The sequence below is a fragment of the Cardiocondyla obscurior genome, linkage group LG23 (genome assembly GCF_019399895.1).
Source record: "Cardiocondyla obscurior isolate alpha-2009 linkage group LG23, Cobs3.1, whole genome shotgun sequence".
In the NCBI taxonomy this organism is placed as follows: Eukaryota; Metazoa; Arthropoda; class Insecta; order Hymenoptera; family Formicidae; genus Cardiocondyla; species Cardiocondyla obscurior.
In genome coordinates, this window is record NC_091886.1 from 746,437 (window position 1) to 761,171 (window position 14,735).

Consider the following 14,735-nt stretch of genomic DNA (forward strand, 5'->3'; position numbering starts at 1 on the left):
TCTGTTTTCAACGCTTTTCTTACCAGTATTTTTTTTATGATAACTCGCATTTACTCTCGTAATTTTATTAACGCTAACATTACTTGTTGGTTTAAGCACATTTGCTTCGCCTTCCGCCTTTTCCTCTGCTAGCACCTTGTTGATCACTCTCTCCAGTGTGAGATCCGCTGTGCTTAAGAAATATGTTCTCAATTTGTCGCTACGGATGCCTCTTACAATCTGCTCCATGAGTTACTCTTCGAGTCTTGTATTATCACCAAAGTTGCAGTATAGGGATAACTTTTTCAAATCAGCCAGGTACTCACGAAAATTTTCCTCTTCTCGCTGTTTCCTGTCCCTAAATTTGTGCCTCTCCATAACGGTTAGACGTGATGGACTAAAATGTTTTGAGAAAGCCAGTTTAATTTCCTCATAGCTGCACTCTCGTACGTCCTTCGGTGTGACCAAAGTTTTTAATCGGGCGTATGCATCTCCACCAATACTGCTGAGAATAAGTTTCTGTCGTCTTTCCTGCTTAACCTCCATGGTCTCACAGTATAGCTCGAACCTCTCGAAATAATTGTTGACTTCCTCTCCCTTTGAGATATCAAACGTCTCAAATAATTTTAACTGCGATTGAGCCATGCTTGCTTCTATTCTCGCACGCGGTTATTATAACCTCAATCCGCGTGCTTTTATTTCTACCCAATTTTTAGTCCTACCGACTGCGCCAATTGTTATATTATTTAAATTCTCTAAAAACTTTATTAAAAAAAACTTATTAACAAGGGTACTTATAATTATAATAGTAAATGAACTTACCCCGGCTGCGGGTTTATAAACGAACGTAGGACTTCCGAGCAAGCTCTAACATGTCTAATACGTGCACGTCTCTTAATCACTCTTTTGTCCTACGGCGTGGCGCGGATCGGTAACTTACATATCGATATTACAGTTTTCCGAATTACCATATAACACCATACACATTGTCACAAGCGTAATCACTTGTATCAAATCTATTGTTCACGTGTACACGCGTGAACGCTTCACGTTCTGCGTGCGTGATGACTGCCGGAACGACCAGAAGTGACCGTACACTCGAGGATTTAAAATTCGGTAAATTAAAGAAGGCAATCGGTGAACGTAACACAAAATTAATGTCTTTATTCTCAACGAAATACAAAAAAAGTCAATCGTGCTCGCGCGGTGCACGTGCTCGGTCTCGGCACGGATACGAATTACACGCGTTTCGGACGGAGATCTTGGATAACTCCCTTTTAATCGGGCTCAATCAACAAAACGCGACGGAAATCTTGAGAAACAAGAGCGTGGAGTAGCACGCCCACCGAATCGGATGATCTTGCGCGCGGAACGAGGTAAAACTAACGGAGGAGCCCCAAGAGTTCGCGATCGCGACCACGTTCGCTTACCGCGTCGAGACCATCATATAACAAGGCTCCTAGCGATGGTGAGCTGCACGCACAAAGGAAACAAGAGTGAATTGCACTCGCGCCGTGGTGCAATGCGGGCCAGCAGGCCGTAATAGAATACTGAATCCGCGGTAGCGGAGTACCAAAGGAGCATAACGTACTTAACACCCGCGTAACGTAGTGTCTAGTCGGCTACTAAACTGCTACCGATCTGACGAAACATCCGAACGGGGGAATAATTCGTCGGCTAAGCTCGCGTAGAATCGAGAGCACATGCAGAAAGCACGTGCTCCCGATACACGGCAAGGAACCATGCGAGCAAAACGTGGTATTCGCGAACATCTATTAATATCACGTTTCATAATCTCATAAACGTCTTCGCACTCTATATGATATATAACTGTCTGTGTCAGTATACATAATTTTACATTTATTTTGATAAAGAGGTTGCATGTACTCATGATGAAATTTATATAAACATGTTTTAGATATGTCCAGAATGCACATTCCAACATAGATCGGTTTATTAAATTTCACTTCAAGTTTACGCATTTCAATCGCTACCAGATTTTCGGCGAAAATGCTACTATAAAAATTCGGTTTCGAGATCAATGCCTCAGCACCAAATCTGCCCTCCCAATGTGTTACGAGCCTTACATCAACATGACTACGCACGTTCTCCATAGTTTTTCCAAATGCTGCATTATTCATTAATTTATACAAGTTTTTTTCAAAATCATTTTTTGCAAGCGTTCTAAATTTAGTATTAAGTTCTATATAAACACGTAGCCATGGGGATTGTTTAAATTGTAATATGCGATGTATTTTTGTAAGATGCAGTCCATGATTAATACATTGCTGTAAATTGCGATAATGAATGATGTAACGCTTCTTATCATATAAGATTGCGAGAAGCTTGTCCTGCCGCTTACCGGGTGGCTTATCGCGCGTTAGACAGAATGGCAGGTCGGCATGCGCATCATGTAAACGTTGTGAATACTCTAAATCAACCTCGAAAATATAACCATTGGGTGAGTCTAGTGGCACACTCATCACATCGAAATTAGAAACATTGTTAACCCATTGAAAATCGGCATATGGTAGCGGTTGACACATCGCCCATCCGTACAAATTATTAACATCAAAATACATTAAATATGTTGATGATTTTGATGAATCGTATGACTGCATATAATTATTATTGGCACATGCATATCTACTTGAGCATTGACTTAAACCGCCGCGTATACCACGTTCAATAAACATAACTATATTAATGTCAGTAAGAAGTTCAAATTTTACACCCGTGTGTTTTAACATCGCGTCCCACGTAAAACCTGGTAAAGTGTAATAATACGCGGGATCAAGTTTGTAACTCGCTATACAGCTGTCTCTAAAGTTTTCAAATATGTCAGCTGATAACAAGACATCAGTTTTTAAATACAGATCACTGTATTCTCCGAGCGTTTGAATTGAGAATCGTTGCCAGATATCTATAGCGTGTGCATAATCATTTTCGGATACTGTATCATCAGTCAATGAGCTGTAAAATGATTCACGCGGAGGCAAACATACATCTTCCAATTTTTCAATACTGTCAACATATTCATATGGAAAGACTCCTTTACGTGTTAATAAATCAAAATTTTCATTAGTTAGATTAGAAAATTCATATCGCGACACTCGCAATTTATCTTTACTTAGAAATGATGCTAACTTCTCAAGACTTGTATTTAGAAATTTAAATGAATCAATAAACCTTAATTTTATACAATTATTTCTATTATCGGTGGTGCTTTTAACATTTTTTGTAAATGATATATATTTCTCTTTCGTTATGGGAAGCAGTTCTATAGTTCCTTCATAGGCAGTTGCAATTTCTTTGATAATAAAATGTGCATCGTAACCCGATAAATTATGAAAAACTATGGGAATACAATTCGAATCCATATAATTTATATTACAATTTAAATGTGCTGGTCCTCTATATCGACCGGTTAAGTGACAGTGATCGCGGACTCGTATGTCATCTGATACAAATGGTTTTTCACATATGTGACAATGTGTAGCTTTGTTAAAATTTTCCAACTCGTCTCGTGTAAAATCAGCCATGGGTACATTAGCTGATAAAATTGTTTTTAGATTATGCGCTAAATTTTTAAGTTCCTCGGCGAACCATGCGACACAGTTATTACCGCGATGAAACCGATACATTGATAGCGACTTGTTGTATGAACAGCATACATAATACCCTATGCTAAAAACCTTATGATGTTGGCGTGTGCATGTAGATGTGGTAGAGTCAGCATTCGTTTTTTCTAGGGTACATTCCAAATCGGCATATACCACAAATGGAACTCGTTCCTTTCTAGTATAGTTGTCAAAACTTAACCATATTTTTTCATCACATGGTAATATAATTGCGCACTCATTAATTTTTCCACAATCTACGCTGTGTACCATTAATCTTTCACTCGAACTAAAGTAATGTAAGCATCTGGAATAAGGAATATAAATGCATTAAAAATTTTTTATTGTATAAAAGAAAAAAACATTTTTTACTTACATTTTATACTTACCGATCACAAAAATATTTCTTACTCTTTGTTTTACTAAGCTGTGAACTTATAAGACGTGATAAATTTTTTATCAATGAAAAATGTCCAACATCATTATCTCGCTGTGTGTACAACAAATGAATGTGTCTCTCTCGTACTTTATCTGTGAGTTGTATTGGTAGAATTTTTTTCTTTTCAATTGTATATATGTTGATGGAAATATTATTAAGATTTTCAAATTTTTTTACATGTTTCATAGTTATTGGAAACTCAATACCTTCAAGATTTAACACTGTTGCATAATGTGGATATGATATTATTCGATCCAGTTTCTCGGCTGGGTATAGAGCGGCTACCACTGACCATGCGAAACATGCATTGTCAGCAAATTGTATATTTATCACAGCTCTTTTCATTTTAATTTCTTGTGGTAATATCACATGGCACCCAGCATGTAATGGATTGTGTTTATTTACATTTATCATCAAATTATGTATACGCGACAGTGCCCACCCGCTGTCACGTTCTTGAAATTCATCCAAGGATGTGAGAATAGGCTCAATAATGCGTGACTCGTACCACTCTTGTAGATCACTTGAACGAAAGAGTTTACAGTTTTTTGTGCACACACTTTTATTTGCAGTTTTATTGTTAGCTACAAATTCACCATTAAATACAACATTAATTTTTATATTGTTATGTTTATGCATAACATTTTGCACATGTTTTAATACAATGTCTTGCGCATCTTCCAGAAATTTGCGAGGCTCGATATAGTTTGAATTAATTACCACACCAGTTAATATGCGGCTTTCAAAAGCTGTGTCAATTTCACGCCATCGAAATCCTTTATTTTTTGTATTATGTCCAGCACCCACATGAATGAAACGTTGTTTTGTTAAATCTCTTAAACTTTCGATACGTGCAATACATGCAACTAGTGATTGCTTCGCACCGATTGATAATCTTGCACGTTTATTTCGCCCCTGGTCCTCCAATAATTCGATATATTCTTCACATTGCTGATTCCATGCATTAAATTCTTCTAAAGTCAATCAATCTGCTTGCGCTGTCAATTGCTCTCGTCGATCCATTTTGTTCTCGAGATTTCAATACGTTAAATGATAAAATGTGATGTATGCTCCACAGTTTTATATGTGGTATATGACAAACTGCTACGTTTACATTTTTAAGTAAGTTCAATGAATTCATAGCGATTATGTCAGCATTTTAAGTAAGCACCTTCATAACGATGGAGAACAGATGAAACACTGGAAGCCGCCTGGTAATTTTATATTTTTTTTAATGTTAGCAGTTTTGCATGTGCATATTGTGATAAGTGACATACATGTGGCGTCTGCAAATTTTTGCTTAGTATTTTTTTTTTCAGCACATGTGTATAGCGGCGTCTACAAATTTGCGCTTCTGATGCAATCTTCATAACATTATTACCTATATAAAATCACTGTTTTTTTTTCATTTAAGACTAAACGCTTGTAATCCACACCATTGCCTGAGATAACTGGCACGTGTGGCGTCTGCAAATCTTGCATTTCCAATGCAATGCAGTAGCACGTGTGGTGTCCGCAAATCTTGCAATCTTTATATGATATTATTTTTATTACATTTTAAAAACGGCGCCTACAAATTTGCGCTTCTGATGCAATCTTCATAACATTATCGCCTATATAAAATCACTGTTTTTTTCATTTAAGACTAAACGCTTGTAATCCACACCATTGCCTGAGATAACTGGCACGTACGGCGTCTGCAAATCTTGCATTTCCAATGCAATGCAGTAGCACGTGTGGTGCCCGCAAATCTTGCATTTCTGATGCAATCTTTATATGATATCATTTTTATTTTAAGACTAATGCTTGTGATCCCCACTATTACCTACAAATGTGATCCATATAAATACCATCGGGTGACAGTTCACTAAATTTATATATATTTTATGTTAAGAGAATATGGCTGATTTAAATGTTGTAAATGACAATGGAGAATTAATGGATTTATCTGATGAGGATGATATTGGATTGCCCAACGATAGTGATTATGTGAGTGATCAAAGTGAAGATCTCGAAGATTGTATTTCTCGAAAAATAGATTCACCACAACTTTTCGCGCTTAATGGACGTACTAAACATTGTATGTTGTCTTTTTATTATTGCACACCTAATGAAGCTATTGCAGTATGTGCACCATGTATGATTAATTTAGCTGATGTGAGTGGGCCAATGATTGCCATTTGCAAACATGAAATTGATACTCAAAACGCATTATGCGGTAGATCATGTGGTAATTGCGGATTTCCAATGTATATGATAATTCCATGCAACATGTGTCCTGTGTGTGTTGCCTAGGAACAAAACTTACACAATTTGAAGATTTAATCCCCCCACTTAATTGATGCATTTCTTATTAGTAGTGGGGATATATATATATAAAATCTCGGAACAATTATATCACATTAAATGTAACACGCGCATCAAACTGATCTGTTATTACCGTTCTTAATGTGATGGATTTTTACGTGCCAACTAATACAGCAACTACATCATATACAAATATGGAATTTAATGTGCCAGCTAATACTACATCATATGCGTGTAATATGAATTATTACACGCCAGCTAATGCATCTAGCACATCATGTGTAAATAATGAGTGAGTATTAATTTGTTACGTCAGGTTTAGGAATAATTCTAGTAGAAGGATTACCGCTTCTCAATGATTAGGAAATGGTTTGAGAGCAGGTAAAGGGTAGAGAGAGAGAGAGACGCAACTACCAATTCTTGCGTGACGCGTGCGAGACAACGCCACGCGTATTAAGCGCTAGGAATGTATTTGAACGACAAAAGATTTGAGTTAGCGCGATTTTTGTTCTTTTGAGGGAAAGAATTTTACTTTTTGTTCCCAGGGAAAGAACCGGAGGTATTTTTCGCAATAAATGGAGCTCAAAGGTTCATTAAAAAGGAAAATTGCAGAACTCTGTTTTAGCGAGATTTAACATTTTTATTTTTCCAATTGATGCTGAATAGAGATGATAGAATATAATTAAATTAATAATAATAGTAAACAAAGAGATTTTAAACTAATAAAAATTTTAATTAAATATACTAATTTAAAAAAAAACATTTTTTGTTTATTTAACAAAAGTACGCGGGAAATAACACAAAAATATAATAATGATAATAATTAATCGAGCTCAATTTCTATGATTTCCGAGATCCTAGCCGACGATCTCGGAAATACTCGATCAATCAGCCTGATCGGAGCTAAGAAGGGGTGTTCCACCCCGGGATAAAATATGAGGACGTTCTGATCAGGAGATGCCCTACTGGCCTCTCTCCTGATCTCCTCAGGATCGAAGGAATCAGGGCCTATTGTGAAGGCCCTTTCGGGGACGGGATCCGTCCACGGAGAGCAAGTCCTCCGAAGGAGCTCGAGGAGAGGATCTACGATCGCTCTGGGTTCCTCTTGCCCGCCGAGGAACTCCACACTCGGGGCGGGGAGGGAAAGCTCTGGGCCGTCAGACTCTTGCCAAAAGACAGTATCGTCATCAGCAAAGGAGTCGACCTCCTCAGGCTCCCCAGGATGAGGTATCGTGGACGGAATAGGAGAGGAGCATGCTCTAGGTGCAGCTCCTGGAGAATGAATCGAGATGTCCGGAGAATAGGAAGGAGTCGTAGGGCGGAACTGCTCCGAATCAGGCTCAGGTTCGGTCGCGTTGACGTTTGTTCTCGGCGGATTCGGAGAAGGGGAAAGTTCCCTGGGATTCTCAACGTTCTGGGGAACTTCCTCGGGAGCCGGTGAAGTCGGGGGAGCTGGGGGTTAAGGCGACAACGACCTCTCTTCTCTTCTTCGGGGAGGGTCGGTTCTTATCTCCCCTGGCGCCGCCGCGAATAAGTATTGCACGAAGAAGCACTGGATTAGGCTCCTCAAATTCCGAATTTGCCGATTTCGGCGAGCCCGGCTTTTCTTAAGGGTTCTTAAATTCGATGATTCCACTAAAAGGATTTCATTTTAATGAATTAAATTAATAAATGAATTATGGAGAGGAAAATATGCCTGGGCGTCACGTCTCACAGCTCCTTTCGGATCTCTCCGTTGTCACCTTAAGTTTCTCTGGTTCCTCTAGCCGAATGGGGGCCTTACTCAAGTCAAGGTTTTGATAGTCACCATTTATTGGCGGCATATCGCAACCCCCGACAAAAGGAAGCCCGCTAGACAGGTCGAGGCACCCGAAAAAACGGGAGGATTCGAGAGAGAGATAGCGAAACAATAAAGCGTGAACGGCACCTTGACCATTCCCTCAATTTTCATTTTTATATATAAAAGTATATATATGAATTAAATAAAAACTATTTTAGTGGAACCGTTTCAAAATTAAAGGAAAAATGGGGATAAATAAATGATGACACTTACTATTTGATGGCTTCAAATTCTCTCGGATGATTTCTCGAGACGTTTCCTTTATTTCGCCCACACAAGATAATCACAAACACTTAAAAATTTTTAGAATAACTGAGCAAACTGAGCAAATTAGATTTTTAGAACAGAATGAGCGCGAGCGTCGTCGAAGCGCTCGGTTTTATAAGCTCGGAAAAGGGGAGGACCAGCGCCAGATTCTTAGTCTTATCCAAAATTTTAATTCTATTCGTTAGGCTTATTCCTCCATTTTTCCGTCTTTACAATTATTGGTTGCCCTTCTCTCAGTTTTCTTAATTTTCTAAGTTTTCGCCCTTAGTTTCTAATTTTTGGTGAGGAGTTCCCGATATCTATTGGTTCAGGAGAAAATGTTTATGAGCTCCCCTCTACATGGTTTTAGCCCTTCTAAGCTTCCAGATAACAGATTCGAAAATGTTTATATAACTTCTTTTTATCGGCAGCGTGCAATTGCTCCCTGAATTTTATAGTTTCCGGCCGCGTATCCCATTTTTATTATTACAGGCTTCTTGCCTCCGTTTTCTAATCCCTAAGATCCACGGCGAAATTTGATTTTACTAAATTGTTTTTCTTCCCGAATTTCCTTTGTGTACCGCCAGGCATTTATTGTTAGTTTAAGATATTCCAAATCTTTCCGAGCTACTAATGTTTGTTGAATATTTTGACAAATCCTTTCGTTTCGATTTTTATATTCCGCATCTGTTGTACAATTGTTTCAGGTTCCTTCTTTTATTTATACATCTGGCGATTCAGGATATTCCGTCGGTTAAAATTATTTTTCTGGAAACTTAGAACCCTCTCCTTTGATACCAATACATTCGGTATACTTTTCATTATCTACTTTATCTACCATGTGTCGGAAAAAGGAGATGTGGAGTTACAGGACGTAACAAATTTTTCTAACTAAAAAATTTTTTTTTAATAAAAACTTTATATGGTCATTTTTTTGTTTTTACACTAGCTCATCTAAAGATCGTGCAATCCGTATTCTATGTAAGCGGTATGCATTGACGGCTACGAGCTTTAAATATTTAGAAATTGGTGTTAATGTTGGAACACCAAGTTATGTGGAAATTATTATTGGCGATAATCGAGGATTGGAAATGCCGCTATCTCTCGAGGTTTGGAAATCACTCTGCGAGTATCGTGCAAACATTTCAAGTTTGCTCCACAACAATTTAAAAAATTCTCAAGACTTCGTGTACCTCGGTGCGTTGACAGCCAGACTACGCAACTTTAATGGCATGGATGTCTTGCGGTTTGAATCAGCTGGCAAATACTTAATGATGATGGAATCGACATTTCTTAAAATGATTGATCTTGATGAGTGTATTACATTGGCATTTAATAAGTTTACATTTTTTCTTAAAATAATTGATTCAAAATTTGCACGATTTGCTAGCATCGTTTCCACTGCTAAAACTCGTGACGAGGTTGTAAGCGCGATACATGCTAGCGATTGCTATGATGGGAATCAAATTGTTAATTGTGAGCTGCTAGCTCTAGTATTCGGAGCGCGAAAGTAATATTATATTATATTATATTATATTATATTATATTATATTATATTATATTATATTAAAACATTTTTTATTGCCATCAAAATATACAAATAATGTTTATATTAAAAAAATTTTTTATTGTTGCATTTTTCCCCTAATATCCATGAACTACGGATTGATCTCATACATATTTCTTTAAAAAACTCGGAATTAAATATAAAAAGATTTGCGTAAGTATATGTCACATTTTCGAGATACATCTTTTAAATGAAATAATTTCTTAATCTTTCATTGCGTGATAGAATGCATCTTAAGTTTCAAACGTGCTAAACGCTGTAAAAGATTCTCACGAGTATATGTCACACCTTCGGAACTGCTGTTGATAAAAAAATGCTTTCGTTTTTACTTTCTGACTGTCTGCAGTGAGCTCGTAGCTGTCGCCTGCCAGTCGTATGCTGATTTTTTCAAGTGTAACACGTCTAATTAAGAGACTTCTTAAATGGAAAAAAAGTGTGCATCGTTATTGCATATTCTTGCGCACCGCGAGTTGGGGAATCGCACCCCGTTTAGTGCAGGCGGTGTGTGGTGTAGCACACACCAAAAAAACAGTTCAGCTCAATTGAGCCTATATTACGATAACCACATTCGTGGTGAGTGCAAACCTGGGGAGACATTAACATTAGACAGAACTGTTGTAACCTGAGCTGCACTTCGAAGAATGCGCTCTGGTTGCAAACCACCCCGGAAATACCTTGCGTATTTCGACATCGGGCAAAGACCTCGGGATTATCGCCCGATGTCGAAATAAGGAAATGAACATTTAACAATTAAATTAAGGCCGCGCGGTTGACGAACCTCTCCGGTCAACCACCGCGGCCGAAACTCGCTGAGGTTGCAACTGGGCTGAGTATATGAGCGACGGCTCGGAAGCCGTCGCGGGCACTCCTATCAGGAGAAACGTGACGCGTGACAAGTGTATCATCGCAGAAATAAACAAGTACAGCACATTTTCAAAGAGAAGTCTTTATTCTTCTACACCCGGCTCCTCTCAACGGGTGGTACACGTTCCGGCGAACGGACCCACACCCGCACCGTACCACGGTGTAACAAATTTGGTGGCAACGGTGGGATCCGCCCTCCGGAACTCAGGCTCGCCCTCAGCCACTCTCTGGGACGACCGGGAAGTGTGGAACGTCTGCAACAAAAAACAACTGGTAAATACATCCGCCGCTAACATCCGAGGCCATCTTCAAGCAACCCGATCAACGCGGCAGAGCAGTACCCAAGCGAGGACACCAGGAAAGCAAGCTACAGCCTACCCTGCGAAAAAACATGCGAATCTCTGCGATAGTGTAAGTCACACGACAAACTATATGTAATTTATACTCAGCGTAAATTGTTTGCGATAATATCCGTCTATGTCCGACGAAGACACTTATACGCGTCAAATCTTGTCCCGACTCGCGTGGCTTCATAATCCAGAAGTGTCTGAACCAATGCGTCCGGTATTCACACGCCCCCCGCAATCCGCGGAAACAACCCGAGAAATCTGTCGGTATAGGATGCGGCGCGCTTACGGTAACGGCGGTGCAAGCGATGAGGAACAAACTGAATTTTCTAACGGAGTCTCGCTACCCGCTAGATCAAGGGACGAGGCGGCGAGTTCTTTTCGAGACGATAATTTCCTCCTGCGCAGTCACCTGTCCCCTCATAATTCATTCAAGAGCGACCTCTTCGCGAATCAGAGAGACCATTTAATTTATACTCTGACGAACAGTAGAGATAATACCGATGCGAATGTAACTATTAATAGAACGCCCGACGCGTCTAATCCCGTACCAAACGCAACGGTAACCGAGCCACCGACCTTCCGTGACAGCTCCATGGGCGAACCCGGACCGTCGAACCGGGCACAGTCCTCGCCGATTACACGAACTCGAGGCTCGGCAACAAGGGACGAGGCTATCGAGACTCTACTAGACGCTATGCAACTAATGGTAACGCGTCTAGATCGAATTGAAAACTAAGGACTCGCGGAAAGATACGGTATCCGTAGACCCCGCGACATATCGGTTCAAAGAACGAGAAACCGACGGGAAGATGTCCGTTTTTCACTGAATCACCCGCGACATTTCTTCACGTTACAACACTGTTGCACCGGGGCCGGTGCACGGGGTCCGTCCTTCGGGATCCGTGAGGGAGGGCGAAAGTAGTAAATTTCAATAAAGACTTAGATTTTTATTAAGTTGCGTTGTTACACTTTTTCGGTCTTCCTATGTTCTCCTTTGGTTGGTTCGGCGCACGTCCCCGCGTTATCACGCGTCCTCGGCTCCGCGAGGTCTCCTCTTACATGGCACGCGACCGAACTTTGATTACCTCACGCTCTCGGCTTACGGTACGGACTCAGATGCGACTACTCGTCCGTGACGGTTCGCGGTTATTTAATAGTGACGCAGAGCCTTGACGTCATCGGGTTGCAATGCCGAACTTCGGTTGTTCGGCGAATGCAACCTTAGCGATTTCGGCAATAAGTTCTCGCACGTGTTTCTCTTATTATTTAATTTCTTAAGGAGGTTTGCTGATATTGCATCCTCCGAGGTTATTTAATTACGAGATACTTATGCCGAAATGCCCTGCGTCATGTTTCGTGTTGTAACGGGGTTTGGGTTACAACAACACGCCATAAACTACATCCCTTCGTTCGACGGTAACGAAAACAATGTCAAGAAATTTGTGAAAGCCTGCGAATTCGTAGCAAAAAAGATCGATCTCGAAGAAGAGGACGAACTGTTAACCGCCATCTTATATACTAAACTAACGGGACGCGCACTATCAAGATTTGAGTCTAAGAAAATCACCGATTTCGAGCAATTCATTAGGGAAATAGAAGCAAATTACGTGCATCGACGCTCTACCTCGTACCTCCAGCTGGATTTCAACCAGCTGCAGCAGCGACCGGGCGAGAGCGCCCAAGCCTTTGGCACGCGCGCGGATCAACTCGCGTCCGAACTTTACGACGCGCTCAGCGAAGACGGCCATTATTCAGCCGATAAAAAACAGGGCATATGGGAATCTCTGCAGAAGCAAGTCCTGCAGAATTACCAAAACGGCCTATTGCCGCATATCTCTATTATTGTGCGTTCCCGCAACTATACTACCCTACAGGAAGCTATAGATGGGGCCTCGGCCGAAGAGAGACAAAGCGGCACAGTTCCCCGCGGATTTTTGGAAAGGAAGCTCCCGTATACTTCGGGGCGTCCACCTGTGCCGCCTTGCAAAAAATGCGGGAAACAAGGGCACCAAGGCTTCGAATGTCGATCGAGCCGTTTCGCGCAACGTTTCAGCCTGCTTCGCGCGGATCATTCCCCGCGGTGTTATACGCCCACTAAACGCTGTTCGTACTGCGACAAGCCGGGCCATATTCGCGAAAAATGTAGAAAATTAAAACGGAACACCGAATCGCGTCCCGCAAACCGACACCACAGCCGGTCGGATTCTCGACAGTCACGATCGGCTCCGGTATCATATACTGCCGCGGAGAATTACACGCGTCAAGACACGACGAGCCATGCTTTACACGAAAACGAAACACGCGTCCCGGAAATTCGACCGGCTAGCGCGTATCAGATTTCCCATCTGACCGGGGGAGACGCGAATCGACACCTCGATTTAGTCACTCTTAACGTGCAAGAGTCACGGGACGGAAAATATACCTTCCTACTCGACACCGGGGCCGCCGTCACCCTCATCAAAGTCGGTAAACTCAGAGGAGATACCCCAATATATATGGAGTCTACGGCATTAACGGGTGTGACCGGCCACCAACTCCGCACCATAGGAATCGCGAAATTGACGATCCGGTTACGGGACCGCTACATAAACCATAACATGCACGTCGTGCCCGATGCATTACCCATAAACTACGAAGGAATCTTAGGCATGGACTTCTTGAAGGGACATCCCACAATATACGACGTAGAGAAGAAACAATTAATAATCCACAAGGTGCCGATTAAGTTACAGCCGTTCTCGCGAATCACGTTACCACCGCGAAGCGAAACTTTTGTACAAGCCGTTACGAGCCACAATCAGATAGGCATAGTCTACGCGGAAGAACCAAAACCCGGAGTTTTTATCGGCAGCTGCTTGGTAAAACCGGAAGAAAATATCTGTAAAATTAGCGTCTTAAATATTACGGAAAAGCCGATAGAATTAGACACTCCACTCGTGCAGATAGAAGCCGTGCCGCCCGAATGCTTAGTCAGCACGCTCGCGATACCCGACGCGTCGCGAATGGAGAACGTGCTTGGGCGACAGGAAAGCGTACGCAAACAGCTGCGAGTAGCACACCTAAATAAGGAAGAAAAAATTAAGGTAACCGAAATATGCCAAAACTTTTGCGACATTTTCTACCTCGAGGGAGACCATTTATCCTGTACGACATCCGTAGCGCACGAGATCGTAACAGAAGTAAACGCCCGACCAATCAACTGTCGCCCGTATAGACTACCGGAAAAACATAAGTCCGAAGTAAGGGAACAAGTGAAGAAGATGCTACAAAACCACGTCATACGACCAAGCTCCAGCCAATGGAACGCACCGATACTGGTAGTACCCAAGAAAATTGATGCTTCGGGAAAACAAAAACTACGGATCGTCGTTGACTTCAGGAAACTGAACGACATTACTATAGGCGATTCTTTCCCGATTCCTAATATGAAGGAAATCCTGGACCAATTGGGAAACGCAAAGTATTTTACTACACTGGATCTAGCGTCCGGATCCCCATGCATAAAGATCACCGAGCGAAAACT

At 41.1% G+C, this 14,735-nt stretch overlaps 1 protein-coding gene across 1 annotated transcript; it reads right to left on the bottom strand.

Moving 5' to 3' along the window:
* Positions 1-1,775: 1,775 nt before the first annotated feature.
* On the bottom strand, positions 1,776-5,179 carry LOC139111387 (uncharacterized). Its single transcript, XM_070671644.1, has 3 exons — positions 5,084-5,179; positions 3,989-4,989; positions 1,776-3,906 (listed from the first exon to the last, which is right to left on the bottom strand). Exons 1-3 carry the CDS (start codon positions 5,177-5,179, stop codon positions 1,776-1,778), a joined length of 3,228 nt encoding a protein of 1,075 aa, XP_070527745.1.
* Between the last annotated feature and the right edge of the window lie 9,556 nt (positions 5,180-14,735).